This window comes from Penicillium rubens (assembly GCF_028828025.1).
Source record: "Penicillium rubens strain IBT 27055 chromosome Unknown utg000001l_segment0_segment0, whole genome shotgun sequence".
In the NCBI taxonomy this organism is placed as follows: Eukaryota; Fungi; Ascomycota; class Eurotiomycetes; order Eurotiales; family Aspergillaceae; genus Penicillium; species Penicillium rubens.
The window spans coordinates 1,884,202-1,901,111 of record NW_026890599.1 but is presented as its reverse complement, the minus strand read 5'-3'; the positions used below and the strand labels follow the sequence as shown (position 1 = coordinate 1,901,111).

General features: G+C 49.2%; 7 protein-coding genes across 7 annotated transcripts; 1 reads left to right on the top strand and 6 right to left on the bottom strand.

The window, feature by feature from the left end:
- Nucleotides 1-248: 248 nt before the first annotated feature.
- Nucleotides 249-1,913, bottom strand: N7525_000758 (uncharacterized protein; the record flags this gene model as incomplete). Its single annotated transcript, XM_002562026.1, has 1 exon — nt 249-1,913. One exon carries the CDS (start codon nt 1,911-1,913, stop codon nt 249-251), a length of 1,665 nt encoding a protein of 554 aa, XP_002562072.1.
- A 1,376-nt stretch (nt 1,914-3,289) lies between these two features.
- Nucleotides 3,290-4,342, top strand: N7525_000757 (nitronate monooxygenase; the record flags this gene model as incomplete). Its single annotated transcript, XM_002562027.2, has 1 exon — nt 3,290-4,342. One exon carries the CDS (start codon nt 3,290-3,292, stop codon nt 4,340-4,342), a length of 1,053 nt encoding a protein of 350 aa, XP_002562073.2.
- Nucleotides 4,343-4,587: 245 nt separating this feature from the next.
- On the bottom strand, nt 4,588-5,710 carry N7525_000756 (uncharacterized protein; the record flags this gene model as incomplete). The annotated part of the gene is made up of 5 exons (XM_061211668.1): nt 4,588-4,628; nt 4,727-5,295; nt 5,350-5,424; nt 5,478-5,581; nt 5,633-5,710. The coding sequence occupies 5 exons, from the start codon at nt 5,708-5,710 to the stop codon at nt 4,588-4,590; spliced, it is 867 nt and encodes a 288-aa protein (XP_061070894.1).
- An 829-nt stretch (nt 5,711-6,539) lies between these two features.
- On the bottom strand, nt 6,540-8,201 carry N7525_000755 (cytochrome P450; the record flags this gene model as incomplete). The annotated part of the gene is made up of 4 exons (XM_061211667.1): nt 6,540-6,666; nt 6,753-6,925; nt 6,975-8,081; nt 8,133-8,201. The coding sequence occupies 4 exons, from the start codon at nt 8,199-8,201 to the stop codon at nt 6,540-6,542; spliced, it is 1,476 nt and encodes a 491-aa protein (XP_061070893.1).
- Nucleotides 8,202-8,636: 435 nt separating this feature from the next.
- Nucleotides 8,637-10,619, bottom strand: N7525_000754 (uncharacterized protein; the record flags this gene model as incomplete). The annotated part of the gene is made up of 5 exons (XM_061211666.1): nt 8,637-9,211; nt 9,265-9,539; nt 9,586-9,807; nt 9,856-10,449; nt 10,504-10,619. 5 exons carry the CDS (start codon nt 10,617-10,619, stop codon nt 8,637-8,639), a joined length of 1,782 nt encoding a protein of 593 aa, XP_061070892.1.
- A 665-nt stretch (nt 10,620-11,284) lies between these two features.
- Nucleotides 11,285-12,047, bottom strand: N7525_000753 (40S ribosomal protein eS12; the record flags this gene model as incomplete). Its single annotated transcript, XM_002562031.2, has 3 exons — nt 11,285-11,409; nt 11,478-11,796; nt 12,045-12,047. The coding sequence occupies 3 exons, from the start codon at nt 12,045-12,047 to the stop codon at nt 11,285-11,287; spliced, it is 447 nt and encodes a 148-aa protein (XP_002562077.1).
- A 530-nt stretch (nt 12,048-12,577) lies between these two features.
- N7525_000752 (putative histone deacetylase complex subunit (Hos4)) lies at nt 12,578-16,228 on the bottom strand (the record flags this gene model as incomplete). Its single annotated transcript, XM_002562032.2, has 2 exons — nt 12,578-12,790; nt 12,842-16,228. 2 exons carry the CDS (start codon nt 16,226-16,228, stop codon nt 12,578-12,580), a joined length of 3,600 nt encoding a protein of 1,199 aa, XP_002562078.2.
- Nucleotides 16,229-16,910: the final 682 nt, after the last annotated feature.

The window sequence follows — 16,910 nt, the reverse complement described above, 5'->3', positions numbered from 1 at the left end:
ATGTCCTTTTTACAAACAGTTTTCGGAAACTTGCGTGGACTCGCAATGTATAGAAGCGGGTATTGCGGGACGGAGAATTTTACAAGCCAGGCACTGAAAGACGCCCGCAATTTCCGCACGGCTATAACAGGATGATCTACCGGCCCGGGGCTTCGGGTAGGAAGTTGAAAACGAAGCTAAAATAATCTAAGACAATATCATCAAAGTACGTAGACCTCTCAAAAGTACAAGCGCCTCTAGGGCTTCCCTCATCCAGATCCACCCAAGAAATTTGAAGTATCAATCATATCCGAATTCAGAAATTGATCAAGGTCATCCCTTTGCAAACCAGGTAGATCAGCGACCAAAGCCCCTAGCCATGAATATTCTTCCGCGCTTGGAAATTCTTGCGCGGATGGTCCAGCTGACCTTTCTTGCTCCTCCATGTTCATGATGTTATTGAAGATTGCAAGGTCATCTTTCCTCCGCTGTTGATGAAGCATAACTAACAAGAGAGCCGCACTCCAGGCTTCTCTCATGGTGTTCGTATCATAAATGGACGCGACAAACTTCAATGTCTGCATTGCTTCGGGCAGCATCGCTAGCGATTGGCGTGTGTCCATCACAAGCAAGACGCATATGATATGGAAAGGTACGTTTGCCATGTGTTGCCAGGGATTGCAGGTGCTTGCCATAGTACGTGAGCAACCAAGACCCTTCTTCAGCAATGCTAAGGCTTTTTCCGAAAGGTGAGCGGAAATTTCAAGTTTCTCTGTGTGGATTCTGCGCAGAATGCAAAGAACAAGATTGCATTGCGCCATGGCTGAAGGAGGCTCATCATGAACTCTTTCCAAGATCTGCGAAAGCGTTTCTTCTAAGTCGATCTCATCTTCCTTTGGCTTTCCCGGGTCTAAGCTCGCCGATAATGGAATGAGTTCCAGCAGCTCATGTGTGAAATCACCCTCGATAGTAGATGGAAGCAATGGCAAATCATTCTTCTGGAAAGACACTCTTGATAAACCCAGATCATAAGACGTCCACATGTTAAGATGTAGTGCCACGCCGAAGAGTCGTCTTTGGGTGTTTGGATCAAACTCTGTGTCAATACTGCGCGGAAAGACTGAATCAGTGGACTCTAGATGGAATCCCGCAGCTTCCACCAGATGCATCAACTTCGAGCTCGCGATCCATGTTGAGTGAGGCAGGTCAGTCATTCGCATGTATATGACCCGTAATGTCCATCCAATGAGAAGTTCCACGGGAGGAGCGCCACCCAGTATGTGCGAGTCGAGAATAGAAAGTGCCGATCCAATGAGATGTAATTCGGTGATGGTCATGTTTCGTTCGGAAAACAAACAACCCAATGCAGCGACACCACCAAGAACACTGTCATATAGGCTACTAACCATCGGCGGCTTCCATCTAGCCTCCAGTCTCTCAAAAAATTGAGAAGAATCAATAAAGCCATAGCATGGACCAATTTTGGCGAAGTAGATCTGAGCGAGGGCTCTCATGTGTTCCAAGGATGTGATATCCGTGATAGACAGCACAGGGTAAACAGGCTGAGATTCAGACGACAGTTGCCGCTTTCCAATATTCCAACCAAATAGGCTGAGTTTTGGCGCTTTCGCAGGATCGATATTCAGGCCCATCCTCCGAACAAATGCAGCACCGGAGTTTGCCCACAATCGACGATCCAGCCCATGTGTATCCACTGGATTAATGTGCTGTGGAGACGTTGGGTTTGGGATGATTCCCCTTGGAGGCTGTTGGGGAGCATGGTGCCTCTGTCGTGGGCGACGTCCGTAGTGGCAGTCATAGCCCCATTGAGTGCAAGTGCTGCAAGGCTCAGCCCCATCGCACTTTCTTTTACGTTCCCGGCACGGCTCACATGCGACACGGGAACGCTTTCGCTTCGATTCGGATTGTGGCATGTCTTCGAACAATATGCCGGGTGGTGAGATCCCGCAATTTCCGAGCGGGAATGAGGGGATAAGAAGGGTATTGCGGAGGAGGAGATGAGTGGGGAAATCAACCCGCGGGTATTGCGGCAAGTCCGTGTCCCTGTCCAATCACATGACATTTCCTATCTTATCTAATCGTCTTCCCAGCCCCAGTCAGGAATTTTTCACATTCAGGAATTTAGGTATATTTTGTATGGCGTGCTCATACAAAAGGTACATAGGCATGATACTTCAATAATCTGGATTTTCTTCACCCTCCACAAAGTTAGGAAAAATATATGTATATATATCTCTTATATAAAGGTAGGCCATTTCATTTTATATATGTGACGTGCCAGATCTACAAGCCAGCAGAAGCAAAGCAAGAGAGTGCATCCATTCAAGATACTAAAGACAGGGAAGGAAAGAAGGAAAGGAAGCAAGAGACCTGGCGAGCTCTCTTTATGAAAGCTTATGTTGTAATTAAACCGAGGCCTAGTGCAAACGATGCAAGCCCTGTCTCTTCTCATATCAAACAAAGAACTAGCAAACAAATCGAAGAAAGCAAACTAATCGATCAGATAGATCTAGCATGTGATACTAGCATGTGATGCTAGATCAGATGTAGATCATGACAATATACTCAACTTAGATAGGAGTATTAGGCGTAGGAAAAAAGTCATTAGCTACTAGTGTGCTGAAGGAGACTTTTTCTACGATTGGTCATAATTTCTCCTAAGTAGACATTATAGATAAGTCCTAGTGCTAAACTGATTAAACTAAGCCTATATTATATATTTGAGCTCCTATCTTCCCATTAGCTATGTTGTATTTCGACGGTGATAAAAATCTAGATTGTTGAAGTATCATGCCTATGTACCTTTTGTATGAGCGCGCCATACAAAATGTACCTAAATTCCAGAAATTCCTAACTGTTGAAACAGACCCATCCCGAGAACGCGGGTGGGGCTGGGAAGACGATTACACCGGTCAGGTCGGAGTATTTAAATCCTCCTAATACCCCGGGGCCCTACATCTCATTCCACCATCCTGTTATACTATTACCGCTGGAGTCTATCGCGTTATAGTATATTACTTCAACCTTAGAAACACGGGGTATAAATTTTATTAGACTAGGTTCACCCTCTTTACTAAGTAGGCCTCCGTGCCTACTATAAGCTAAGCACGCCGGGAAGATTACTTCGTGGGAAATGCGGATATTGCGGAGCTACCCATGTGACGTCGACGAAAATGCCTCGGCGACTGCATCATTCAAAACAAGCTTCCTCCCACATGTCTAGTCGCATAGGCAAATAATATTATTGCAACATTATCCAACTACTTGGCAACCTTCTCGTGCACAAACCATGGCAGCAAGCCTGCTATCACGATACCCATGGGTATCTGGTCCATTTGTGGTCAGCGCTCCCATGAAAGTAATGTCCAGTCCAGCACTGGCAGTAGCCGTCTCGCGCGCCGGTGGACTAGGGTTCATTGGCCCCGGTGCCAAAACGCAGGACACAAGTGATGATCTTGAAAAAGCATCATCGCTCATGCGCCAAGAGGCCAGCATAATACCACCTCTCGGGTCGACACTACCTGTCGGCATAGGATACCAGCTCTGGGCTGATGATATCACTGTTGCAGTCGCGGCAATCCAGAAGCATAAACCATGTGCAGCCTGGCTATATGCCCCGCGTCAGGGACCTAAGGAATATGACGACTGGTCTAGCAAGATCCGTCAAGCATCCCCCGACACCCAGATCTGGATTCAGATTGGCACTCTGAAGGAGGCAAAGGAGCTTCTTCAGAACCGTGAGCGGCCAGATATTGTTGTCGTGCAAGGAGCTGAATCCGGTGGCCACGGTCGGGCGAAAGATGGAATGGGGCTTATGGCACTGTTCCCCGAAGTTGCAGACGCCATGGCAGACAGCAAAATTCCGTTGTTTGCAGCTGGCGGAATTGCAGATGGGCGCGGTGTTGCAGCGGCGATGTGTCTTGGGGCTTCAGGTGTGGTATTGGGGACTCGATTCCTGGCTGCCAGTGAAGCACGCATTAGCCGGGGTTACCAGGACGAGGTCGTACGCGCGGTGGACGGTGCTGCCTCAACCACGCGTACCTTACTGTATAACCAACTCAGGGGCACTTTTGGGTGGCCAGAGGAATATAGCCCCCGGACTATTGTGAACAAATCATTTGTTGAGCAGCAGGAAGGGAAGCCTTTTGAGGAACTGCAAAGGCTTCATGACGAAGCTGTTAAGACGGGTGATAAAGGCTGGGGCCTTGAAGGGAGACTCGCGACATATGCAGGAGCCTCTGTGGGACTTATACATGGCGTGAAAGGTGCAGAAGATATTGTCAATGAGATTCGGGGGGATGCAATGGGAATAATTCAGCGGCTGTGTCCCCAAAAAGTCTAGAAACAATTTTGAACGACTTACATGGGACTGAGCTGATTTGACAAATATGGTTACTCTGTAAACCTGATCAAATGTGTAGACTAGGTTCCCTATGGACATCCGTGGGGTAATGTCCTTGGACGTGTCGAGTTAGGAAGATTTAAGAGAGGTCCAACTTCAGAGAGAAGATTTCCCATTATCACTCAACCTCGATTATCCTCAGCTAACACGCATAATACCAGCTAGAACCCAGTCACTGTCTCAATTTAGATACCATTTCCTTCAAACTCGACATCCTCCACAAAGACTATCACTGGCATAAATTGGCCCTGCAAACACCAGAGCAGCATTGACTGCCGGATACGCAACTCGTGTTATTCAGTGCACAAGTACCATCCCACTCACAGTACGTGTCGGTCTCATGTTGAAGACTGCACGACATATGCTCTTTACAAGGCTTTTCAGCCGAGCACTGCGTGCCACGAACATCCTCATCTTTCATGCAGACCATCTCGACACTAGAAGCTCCAGACGAATTGCGAACACGGTTAGGACGACACCGCAGGCCAGAAGGACACTCAGAGCCCCGCTTGCAATGCAGATTCTCTGCGGCAGCCATACACATTCCACTCTGACAGTGACCCGCAACACACTGGCCGTCTTCCCTGCAAAGGGCGCCCGCTACAGAGGTTCTCTGGCAGGTCATGGAGCCTGAAGAGCAGTACATGCCATAATCCGGGTGGCTTGACTGACAGTTCAGCTCACTGGAACAGCTGTCATTGGGGCAGTTGCTTGGACTCTTGGTAGAGACATGATCACTTGAGAAGATATGTCCCTGTCTGTCAGCAGGAGAATTGACCGTCATGCATTTCACGCTTCTAACGTGTCTGCCTACACCATCGCCAACAGCTCGTCTGAGCAAATTCGCATGGGGTCGGGTAAAGGTGAACAGCTCGTTGTTGCAAGAGTTGTCGCTAGATGATGATGATTTAGCACTAATCACTTGTAGTCGGAGGTTATTTACTTACGAGTACATTGAGCACATCACGTCCTGTTTGACCTCGGACGGACATGGGACATAGATTGATCCAACATTCATGCGGCTGATACTTTGGTCAACAAGACTTCATAGGTATGCGAAGAATATTCAACTTACTAGTCGGGTATGTTCTCAAAATTCATGCAATTTCCATCAGACGCAATGGGTATTCCTTTCCTACCAGCGTTCACTGCGTAGTCGTTTTCTTTGAAAATCATGGACTAGATAAAGAGTAAACGGGTTGATCAGGTGAAAACGCTCCATAGCCGTACCTGATTAGGGACCAACATGATCGGGCTGGCAGCCAGTGCCAAAGGCACAAGCCCAAGGATATTGACAAGACTAGACATGGTTTTGATTGCGATGATTTGGAATAGTCAATGGTGAGTAGTGGGTTTAATTGCCGGATGGGAAGCAAGCTTTATACTCGAATTTGCTATCCGAGCGTGCTACTTTGCCTTCGTGCCTTATCGTGTGTTGTCTTCTTTGCTTCTCGATTGCGTTACATTATTTAGGGCCTTGTCAAATGTGCATGTCGTCTGATCTAGATATCTCGATTTGCCATTGAACCGGCATCACCGGGAAAGATTGATAACCTAACGGTCAACTCACTTAAACTTCACGCTGTGTAATTTTAAAGCTGGGGTTGGGCTAGATTGTTGAAAGGGATCAAGTCCTCAAGTCTTGCCTTGAAATGTGCAACCTTGTCCTATGCCCGGATGCTCGGCTAAATCTCAATGTCAGTTCCGCAGTTCCAACGTTGATTGATGTCTCAGTTCCAGAGTTGTACACATGTTTATAGGGATAACAAGGACTAACCTTTGTAGGACAACCTTATACATGTATGTGCCACAGGATTTGCGGCAAGATATAGATATGTACATTCACAGTAATAATGAAGGCAAATAAACTGTGAGACAAGTGTGATTGACAACCCAATGCATCCATATAAGCGTGATACGCATATACAGCATCGATGATTTTGTTTATTGGCAGATATTAACGTGCCATCGACAGTGACATTATATTCAACGTTCCGCGTCTCGTATCACGAATGTGGTGATTGATCCTATAAGCCTTCATATAAATGGTTACCTATGTACATTGCATTGCAATCAATCCACAGTGCTCCGTCACACCAAACGAAACGCAAAGACATTGCTAATTTCGTCAACACATTCAATGCTGTGCAAGCGACAGCTTCACCATCAATGGCTTGCGTTCCCAGATATTGTAGGATTCCTGGATTATCCAACCAGTTGAACTCTCATCCATGGTCATTTCAAAGCTCCAGAAAATCTTGGTTCTTGGTCGCAATTAGACGCATTTCTGCATTGGCAAGGCTGTGGAGGGATATAATTAGCTCGATTCCCGATATCGAACAAAACTCACTTTCTTCCAAGACAGTTACGGGGCCCAAGTGAGACTGGTTGGACTGCTGGCCGATTGTCCGACTCGAAGCGTTTGTCTCTGCTCTCTAGCCATCTCTCAGGGATAAACGAGTCCGCATCGGCAAAATAAGACTCGGAATGGTAGGTAGAATAGTGGGCCCCAGACACAGAAACCTGCTGAAGTCAATATACATAAATATCACACTTGAAAGTAGAGGCATACGTTCTCTGGAACGAACTGCCCGTCGATCAATGCACCCTCCTTAGGTACAATCCGTGGAGTAACAGCTGGGACAGGTGGGTACACCCGCAGACTTTCCTCGAGTGCTGCATTCAGGTAAGTCAGTTGACCAACTCTTTGAAAGTCAATCTCTTCGTAAGAATTGAATGATTCTCGGATCTCATCCACCAGTTTCCGATAGGCCGGTGGGTTTGCCAGAATATAATAGGTGAATCCGGAGAGTAGGCTGGCGGTCGTCTCACTCCCAGCGAGGATCAGCAAAGCGGCATTTGCTTCCATCTCCCGTACAGTCATGGACCTGTCATCATTGTATCGCAAGATGTAAGTCATGAAATCCTGCCGTTCAACCTCGGTCTCCAATCGGCGATGGACTTTGTTTGTTGCCAAAGTGAATGAGTCTTCTCGCATCTTTGTGAGCCTTTTCGGGAGCAGCGTCCTAAGAATAGGTGCCAAAAAATGATAGACTAATAGTGGTCGCGCCAGTGCCAACACTTTCAGGCTCACAAAAACCATCTCGACCCATGCGTGGTATTGGCTTTCCTGTAAGCAGTCAAAGGGCTCCCCAAAGGCCAAGTCTCCCATGATGTCGAACGTGGTGAAGTTGTAGCACTGAGACATGTCGACTGTTTCCCGTGATGATGAAATCGTTCCTTTCAGTCGCACCACCAACATGTCAACATGTGACTGAATAAGGCTTTCTTGCTCACGCAGGGCCTTTTCAGAGAAGGCATGCGAGAGCAATCTCCTTTCTCTTGAATGATCTTCGTCGTTTGCGTTGAGGAGGTTTGGCCCTCTCGGCCCCTGGAGGTAGAACTTGGGGTCTTTCAGGAATGACCTGGCTCCAGCTTTGCGGTGGCCGTAGATATCTTTCCATGCCTGCGGGTTGCGATATACAAGAGATTTAGGGGCTGTGCGAACTACATCTCCATACTTATCATGGAGCTCTTTGAGTTTGTAGTGATACTGCCCTGTTGATGTCCAGTATAGGTTTTGGAGATTGGTGCATGCGGCAAGTTTCGGTCCTGGGAATTTCGACAGTGGGCTAATGTATAGGTTGTATACCACGGTCCATAAAAGATATCCTAATGCCTGTAATATCCTCAGTGCTGTTACCCAGACGCGCCAAATTGAAACACTTACAGTGATGGCCACCATATACATGATGGATATCGTATCAAAAGCCCACATGATAGAATTCCGAGGTACCATTATGAGAATGGACATTCAGTCCGTATTCATAAATGGCAGTCTTTGTGCAAAACGATAGATATTTCAGCTGCTTGACAATCAAGCCGTTGTGACTTGGAGGATAGGCCAAGTGGCCTGTAAGCGTTTCCCCGCAAGTCACATGGGATTCCATGAATGCCCCAGCGTCTTAGTGCTTGGTTAGCGTGCACCTCGACGTGCATGTTAGCGAGGGTACGCTGCATTTCAATGTTGTCCTGGATTGTGTAGACCCTAGTGCTCCTAGGTGAGTAGAAAATCATTTCCGTAGCCTCTGAGCTCGTGGGTATGCGTATATTGCGGAACTCTGAAAGATTTCAAGCATACGACAACAGTATGCTGGGGTATATGGTATTATGTATAAAGCTGTTCAACCCATCCCATCCTCTAGCCATGGTTTCAAACGTTACAGATCAAGATTCATAACGACCCAAGGAAGTCCATCATCCAGGCCTCATCAATCCCACCGAAAGGCATAACATCAGATAGTATAGCATCAGACTGGATCGTGCCACTATCGACACCGTTGTTCGCAGGCATATATGGACGCCACATTTCCATCAATTTTGGCTCCCAGTTCATTCTCATGCCCTGGACTATTCTCAATCCCTTTTCGAGGATGTTCATTTCCCTGCTTTGGTCGAAAGTGATATATTCTGGGCACTTTCTGATGATGGCTTCGTTTCTGTTCAGGTATTCGAGGACATTTGCGGTGTCTCGGACCATACTTTGGGACCATGCGGGGTCCTCCAGAATGGTGAGCTTGTACAGGTTGACGATGGCTCGAGTGAATTGGAAAAAAATGACGCATGATACCTGTAGGTACTCCTCTCCTTCAAGTTCTAGCCATACGTCGAGCCAGCCTTTTGTTGCTCGGAGGGAGGTGTAAAGGCTGTCAAGGCGATGGAGATCAGGTGAATGTGGCATGGCAGGTGCCCCTATTGATAGTTCGTTGATTACAATTTCGGCATTGTAAAGATACATCAGTAAGACTCCTTTGGTCTTGTTAGTCATGTCTGTGGAGACTTGATGGGGGGTAGAAACATACTGTGCTGTTGAAGATGAGGCGGAATGTGGCTCTTCACTGTGTCTAATTGATTTTTGAAGCTGTCGAGATAGAATGGTAGGGGCATGAAAGCTTCACCATCCCGCCGCAGTTGATAGAATCTGTCTAAGACCAAATGGATCTTGACTAGTGCAATCAGAAGTTCATCTTCGGGGCACTCCTTAGCCTCAGTGAGTACTGAAAGACTTTCTTCCATGTGCGCTGTCCAGCGCATAGCGTCGATCCTGGACATTGCCAATGCGGCGCTAGTGATACAGCTGTTAATTACTGTTTGGAAAGCTTCTTTGGATATGTATTATTTACCTTGATGATATCAAGAAGCATCCCAGTACAGCCCTCCTCTCTTCTAGTGTTCTGGCTGTGGGTGGAGTTTGCTTCATTCCAATAGCAACTTTGAATGAATGCATGGCAGAGTACTCATTTGGGACACTTTTATTAATCCCAAGCTCGGCGACAACTGCCATTAGTATGTGTGCATAGACATTAAGAAATGGCCTTTTACTGTATGTGACCCTGCAAAGAGACCTGTAATGAGGAAAGCGGTTTTCATAAGGGTAGTTCTTTTCTGCTCACCATGATATGAAAGTCATAATCCCGAGGAGAAGATCCATGCTCGGCGCAATATCGAGCATAACTCTCTGATGGATATGATTGGTGATTCTCCCGAAAGAGTCACCCTTTTCTGGGTTTGTACATGTGATCACTTCCATAATACATACCCAAAGGAATGGATATTTCTCGCGCAGTTGGTCAGAGGTTACGTTGGAAGGAATGTAGACAAAGGGGAGATATTGCAAGTTCCGAGTGCGGAATTGGTCGAGGTACTTCTGAGCCATGGCGGGCCGGACGTAGACCAGTCCCAAGATATCCCGATCATACGAAGGAAGGAATTGTGCAGGGTACTGTCCTTCCTCGGCATTTGAAGAAGAAACACTAGTTGGGGTTTGAGTGATTGATGCAGATTGTCTTGGATCATGCCGTTGACTCTGTCCTAGGTTTACAGGTTGCCAATCTGGAGGAAGACTGGGGGCAGCACCACCATTTTCAAACGCGGACATGATCCAATCAATTTTGGCCTCGAGATGGGCGGTATTAGAACTGGACTTCGGCTTATTTCGCTTGCGCACTGTCTGCGCAGGCCGGCATTCCTTGCTCAGGCGCTGGCATCTAACCTGGTGCTTAGTTCAGGCTATTGCCACACTCTCTAGCAGTGTCACTCACCTTTCGCAGCCAGTACCAGTTGCGGGAATAATACATTTGCACTTGGCACGAGAACAGTTCATACATGCGCTGCCATATGGCGCAGGGGTCCCACCTGGGATTTGGGCGGATTCCATCCCGATGCCCGGTGGGATTCGGGATTGGGAAATTAGGTTGGGTTTAGGATATTGGAGAATGCTCTCAAAAAGATGTAAATCCTAATACGGAGTACATCGATGGCAAATAAAGGCAATCTGCACGCTTTCGTCAAGATTAGAATTTACGAAAAAGAAGGGGGAAAAAGGAGAGATTTTCCTCAAAGAGCAATGAAACAAAGAAACACGGAGTTGAAGCTTGGAACGAAATCCGGCTGACTCAGGAGGATCCTGCCCAGGTGCCCAGGTGGACTCTCCAGCCCTACCTATCTAGGTATCGCTCAAAGATAATGAGACAATTTTGATACCACTTGTGTTAAAAGCTTTTACAAGACGCGCACATATGCTGATTTATCCTTTTTTGTCAAAGTAGGCAAGATGCTCAGATGCCATTGGTGCCGCGAACCCGAGTAAACGGGGCACGGCTATAAACTAGGTGATTCGAAATGACAGGTTCAAAAGACCAGAGATATCAAATCTCCACCAACATAAACACCAAACCCAGAGGGTATACTCCGAGTCCAGCCAGTAGTTTCGACATTGATCTATCCCTCATGTATTCCTCCTTTGATCCCCACCGCAAAACCCCAGTCAATCCCGACGCCTGAAGCGAGACCTGCTACTCACAGCCGCTCAGTAGAAACAATCTACTGCTCGGTCTGGAAGTAGTTGAGGAGAACGGAGCGCTCCTGGGACTCCTCACCCCAGTCCTTGACAACGACGCAAGAGCAGTTGACAACCTTGCGGGCGTTACCCTCACGGTCGAGAGTGCCTGGAGAACAAAACATTAGCAAATACGCCCCCAAATGAGTATCCTGGATCAATAGAGGCGACACATACAGAGACCGACCCACTCGCCGAGCATCTTTCCGTCGGGAACCTTGATGAGGGGGATCTTGTGCTCGGAGCAGAGAGCGACGACGAGCTTCTTGTAAGCCTCCTCCTCGCAGCCCTCGTTCAGGACACACATGTGAGCCTCACGGCGGTCGAGGGCCTTGGCGGCCTCACGGAGACCACGGGCAAGACCGTCGTGGATCAGGGAGACGCGCAGAACACCCTTGAGGGCGTCCAGGACGGACATCTGGCCGCTGCCGGCATCGGCAGAAACCTCGACCTCCTCGGCGGGGGCGACAGGGGATGTGGGCTCTTCTCCGTCCGACTAGAGGATTCTTGTTAGTACTGTGTGCTTCATTGGTTCCGTTGCTTGAATAGTTGTCGTGGCTCTTGAGACTTGGAATTGGACTAGTCCGGTGCAGCGCATAGATAAGAGATCCAACGAGGGGTAGCCTCTGCTGCGGCGACGCAATCGCTCTCGGGGGCCATGTCCATTCCAGTATCTCAATTGTCGTGGGAAAACCGAGGCGGGGGTGGTATGGTGTGAGGGTAATTCGCAGTCATGGAACATACCATTTTTGTTGCTAGTTATGCTTGAAATCGGATGATCCTCGAAGAGTAGAGTTGTTGGAGAGAGAAATTAAGAAGTGGTGCGGGCGGCGTGAAATTTCCCGCTATTTCGACTTTTTTCGGCTGTGTGTGCCCTACGATTATGTCATGCGGTCCCCGCAGACTTAGTCACGTGATATGGTTGTACATACAATGAATGTCCACGGGCGAACGCGTCGAGTGCAGTGTGATGACGGGTTTAATCTGATCTTTAGATTACTGACTTAGAGATTGATTTTGCTGCCTTTCTGCAAATGTCTATATCGTTATGAGGAGGGAAGTTGAGTTTGAACTTTATGTTATTGACACGGGGATGCATGGTTACAATTCATGACCACAGTGACTACAAAAGAAACCACAGCAAAACTACCTAATAGTAGGATCATCACTGAACGCAAGAGGTATCATAATCGTACAATCAGAATCCACCCTGTACACCACTTCGCTGAATTGCTGACATCGCGCCGGGTCCTAGCGAAAAGACGCTGAAAACAAAACTAGACGTATGTACTAGATCGAGAAGAGCCATAGCCATTGAGCCCGGTTCCGTTGGTATCGACCGAGGCTCCCAGGCCATGGCCATTGAGTTGGGGAGTGCTGAAGCCTGCGCCAGCCATCGGGGGCTCCGGATCGACGTGCATGCTCAAGAATTGCAGTTCTAAGCCATGCAGGTGAGGAATGTGTGGGACGAGATCTGTGAAATCGGAAAGCTAAGACTTGTTAGTTGGGCAGCATAACTTGCAAGGTTCAAGAAAACTTACTCGGATCCAGAACACATGCTCCATCTCGAAATACTTGGGTCGTGTGTCACAATCCTTCTGCATGATCTGTGCGATGCTCGAGCTTTGGAATCCAACATCATCTGTATGAGTCAACATGCGACGGGTGACTCGCCACAGATTCACACGTTGGGTGGGTGTCGCCCTTCGCTTCTCCCAGCTAGCGTATTGCGAAAGTTGCAGATCATTGGTAGCAAGAAGAGGCGCAACCAAGTAGTTCGGGATCCATTTCTCGTCGGCGACATCCAAACCACAGCTGGGATCGATTTGACGGGTGAGAGCAGTGACGAGAGGCATGAAAGACTTGAGCCAGTCGTGGCTTTTCGCACGGGGATTGTTGGAGCCCACGAGGTTCGCCGCAACACGAAGACGGCTGGGAAGTGCCTCACGGCGCCGGTGCTCTGCTGCCTCCTGATCACGGCGCATCTTAGCAGCTCGAGCGCGTTCTTGTTCCAATCGCTTCAGACGATCATCTTCGGCTTGTTTGGCGCGTCGTTGTTCAACCTCCTTGCGTTTGCGGTCTTCCTCTTCGGCTTTTTCAACCTGGGCCACTCGTTCAGCTTCTTCTTTGGCAAGTCGATCGCGTTCGGCTTCCTCTGCAACACGCTTTTCGTTCGCGGCACGCTCCTCTTGTGCCTTCTTGGCCTGGGCTCTTCGACGTTCATGGGCTTCAAGCTCCATACGTTTCGCGACGGCCATTGTGTCTTCCACGGTGTCGACTCTGGGCTCGTGCGATTCCCTCTTCGTATCGCCGTTCTTTTTGATGGGATCCTGGCGTGTGGTAGGATCATGACGTGGTGAAGTCGGGCGGGTCGGGGGCTTCTTGGAGGTTTCGGTAGATTTGTGCGGTTGGGGTTCAGCAGTCCGAGTAGAGTCATCGTAGGGTCGGCGAGGATGGGGTTTGCTGGCATCATCAGGTTGCCTTGGTGCACCATGTGTCGCACCAGAAGACTTATCTTCGGAGATCACCCGTCTCTTCTTTTTGCGGGACTCGGGAGATAAGCGATCGCCATCTGTGCCGCGCGAGCGAGATCGTTCCGGGGAACCATCAGTGCGAATGCGCTTCAAGGATAATGCGTTGTCAGTTGCTGTATCAACACGTGGCTTCGGTGCCTCTTCGCGTCCAGAGAGTGAATCAGACGAAAAGAGACTTGGTCTACGCTCCTGGGGGCGACGCCCAGCAATGAGTCGTCTCTTTCGGATGTCTTCGTTGGGTGCCATTCCACTAGACTCGCTGTCTCGTCTGGCGGATGAAGAAGATTTGGGCTTGGAGGAATCCGATGGTCGTGATAAATCGTGTTCTTTTTGACGACGCTTTTCTTTGGTTGGATCCATGTCTTTTAAAGAATCGCGATTTCTGTTGGCGTTGGGGCTGTTGTTTTTTTTACGCGCGACGGGGGAGGAAGATCCTCTGCGTGGGGGGCGTTTCTCCTCCTTCTCTTTTCCACGAGCACGGCGGGGTGAGTCGTCTTTGCGACCCTTATCGGAACCTGCAAACCTTTCATAGGCCTCCTTCAGAATCTGATACTCATCCTCCCAGTTCTCACCCTGTCGACCCCGAGACAGTTCAAAATATGTCCTGTCTTCAAACAGTCGTCGCGTGGGGTTGAATCCGGGTTGGTTCAGGATAAGCTGAATAACAGCGCTGTTTCCACGACCAATCGCAGCAAGCATAGGCGTGTTGTAACCCGGTTTTTGCCCACGCAACGGGTTAGGATCCGCATCAGCGTTACCCATCGCATACAAAAGAGAGAGGACATCGTGGTGGCCACCCTTTGCTGCAGCAATCAAGGAAGCATTGTCAGCTTTCTGCAAAATATTCAGAATGCTCACAACCCCAGCCTCATCGCCTTTAGCAGCAAACTCGCGAAGGTTCTCGAATGTGGGTTTGGTCCACAGAAGATCGTTTCTCGTGGCTTCGCTTCGTCCGCCCTTTCGCCGATTTGACGCGCCCACTGGGGGAGGACTGCGCATCGGAGGCGAATCTCGGGGGCTAGCTGCCGATCCTCTGACTGCCGAAGCTCGTCGTGAAGAAGGTTCCTTGCTCTCTGGTCTTGTGTGTTCCTCTGAGCGTCGACCAGGCCGCAAATTGGCTTTGGCATCAGCAAGCGCTTTCCGCATCTCATCGTACTCATCGTCATCTACAAAGGACGGGACCAACTCATAAGGCTCATCGCCTTCCGCATTCACAGTTCGTGGGTTTGCACCTGCATCAAGCAGAAGTTTGACCACCTCCACATTCCCGTTCTCCACAGCATCAATCAACGGGGTGTCTTTGTCAATGTTTTTAGTATTAATCTCGCAGCCTGCGTCTAGCAGGAACTTGACGATCTCGGCTTCTCCAGCAAGCGATGCGATCTGCAGGGGGGTGTTGCCTGCATTATCGGGGATATTAATGTCTTCCGGGCGTTCGGCATGCCGCATCATCACTTGATCATGTTTCCGATCCGCGCATGCCCGGGCAAGAGGAGTCCGGCCACTCTTGTCACGCAGTTTCTTTGGTCCCATTTGCTTAGCAGGCGACGCGGACGCACCGACTCCAGAGCCAAGCTTCCGCAGATGCGCCCCCGGCAGTGGAGAACCGCTTTGAGAGGAGGATGTCGATTGTCTATCTTCGGAGCTTTGTCGCCCAGAGCCTGTGAGCACGGGGGTCGGTGCCTTCTTCTTTGTCGGAAACTGGGAGCCCGAAGCAGATCGTTGGTGAGATGGTCGGCTGGGTGAGAGTGATCGCGTGTTCGATGGAGGCCTGGAGAGGCGCGTATTATTGGTATGTTTAAGCTCCCCCACAGGATGGGATGCTGTGTGGGAGTTTGCGCGACGACGATCCCGTTGTTCCTCGGCACTGTCACTTAAGCTTCGTTTACGGAAGGCACGAGCTATCTCTGACGCACGGTCGATCCCATTGGCGACGCCTTCCGTTTCTGACATATGAGAATCATCCTTTTCGATCTTGACCACCGACGGCGACGTTGCTCGGTGGCTTGGAGAAAGGCTCCGCTCCTTTTCCCGTTCGCGTTCGCGAGTGTCGCCAAACACCCGTGGTTTCTTTCGCTGGTGTCCATCGGTTCCATTTAGCTCATGACGACTCGGATCGTGCTTGATATGCTTCCTTTTCTTCTCCGGTGACAAGGACTCTCGACCTGATTGAATTATTGTCTCCGCCTCCGAATCTGCCCTAGGACTGGGAGGCCCATCCTCCTCCCCCTCTGAATGTACACGTGTCAGTCCATCGCTGTCTACCCGTGGGTAAGAGTTTGCACGAGCTTTGCCTGGTGATGAAGCATCAACAGGATCTGGCTTTACCGTGGCAAGCTTGTTCTGACCGACGTCCAGGGCAGCTGGTAAAGAGACTGCCTCGACATCACTCATAGCGATAGCACTCGAAGACTTGAAATGCCGCTCGTCATTTTGGGGGGGAAACGCGACCGACAAAACAACCGTGGTCGACAACGCCAGCAGTTGTGCGCGAACGCCGATCCTCGACCGCGGGTTTCACCCGCAAAGAGAGTCTTGAAACGTGGGCAATACCGCTCCGGGGTACGGGAGCGATACGGGATGGTCGAGGAAGTCCGGATATTGGATTTACTGGTATAGGGATATAGATCGAGGGTGAAATCGAGGGTTGTTTTTTTCACTTGGGGGGTTGAATGGGGGAAGAAAGAGAAGGGAAGAGGAAAAGCGGGAAGGGAAAGGAATGGGACTGGATTCATTGGGCGTAGGGCTCCTCACTGGGTCAGGTTTGGCCACAGTAGAATCATCGAGCTGCAGGTGGGGTTTTTGACTACTGGAAACATGCTTGTATCTTGGGAGGGGGTCGACGTTAGTACTCCTGATATTTTACTTCTTTTTTTTTTTTTCTTTTTTCTACTTGAATGTTCAATGTTCTTCCTGTTCCGAGGGTGAATACTCCATACGGGGAGCTCGATACGATTGATACCATGAGACCGTGAAAAAAGGGGGGCACAGACCTCTGACCACTAACCCTAATTCGGAAGTTGCAAATGCAGCAAACATCCCAGCCCGACTAGACCAAATGCGGTCAAGTGGATTT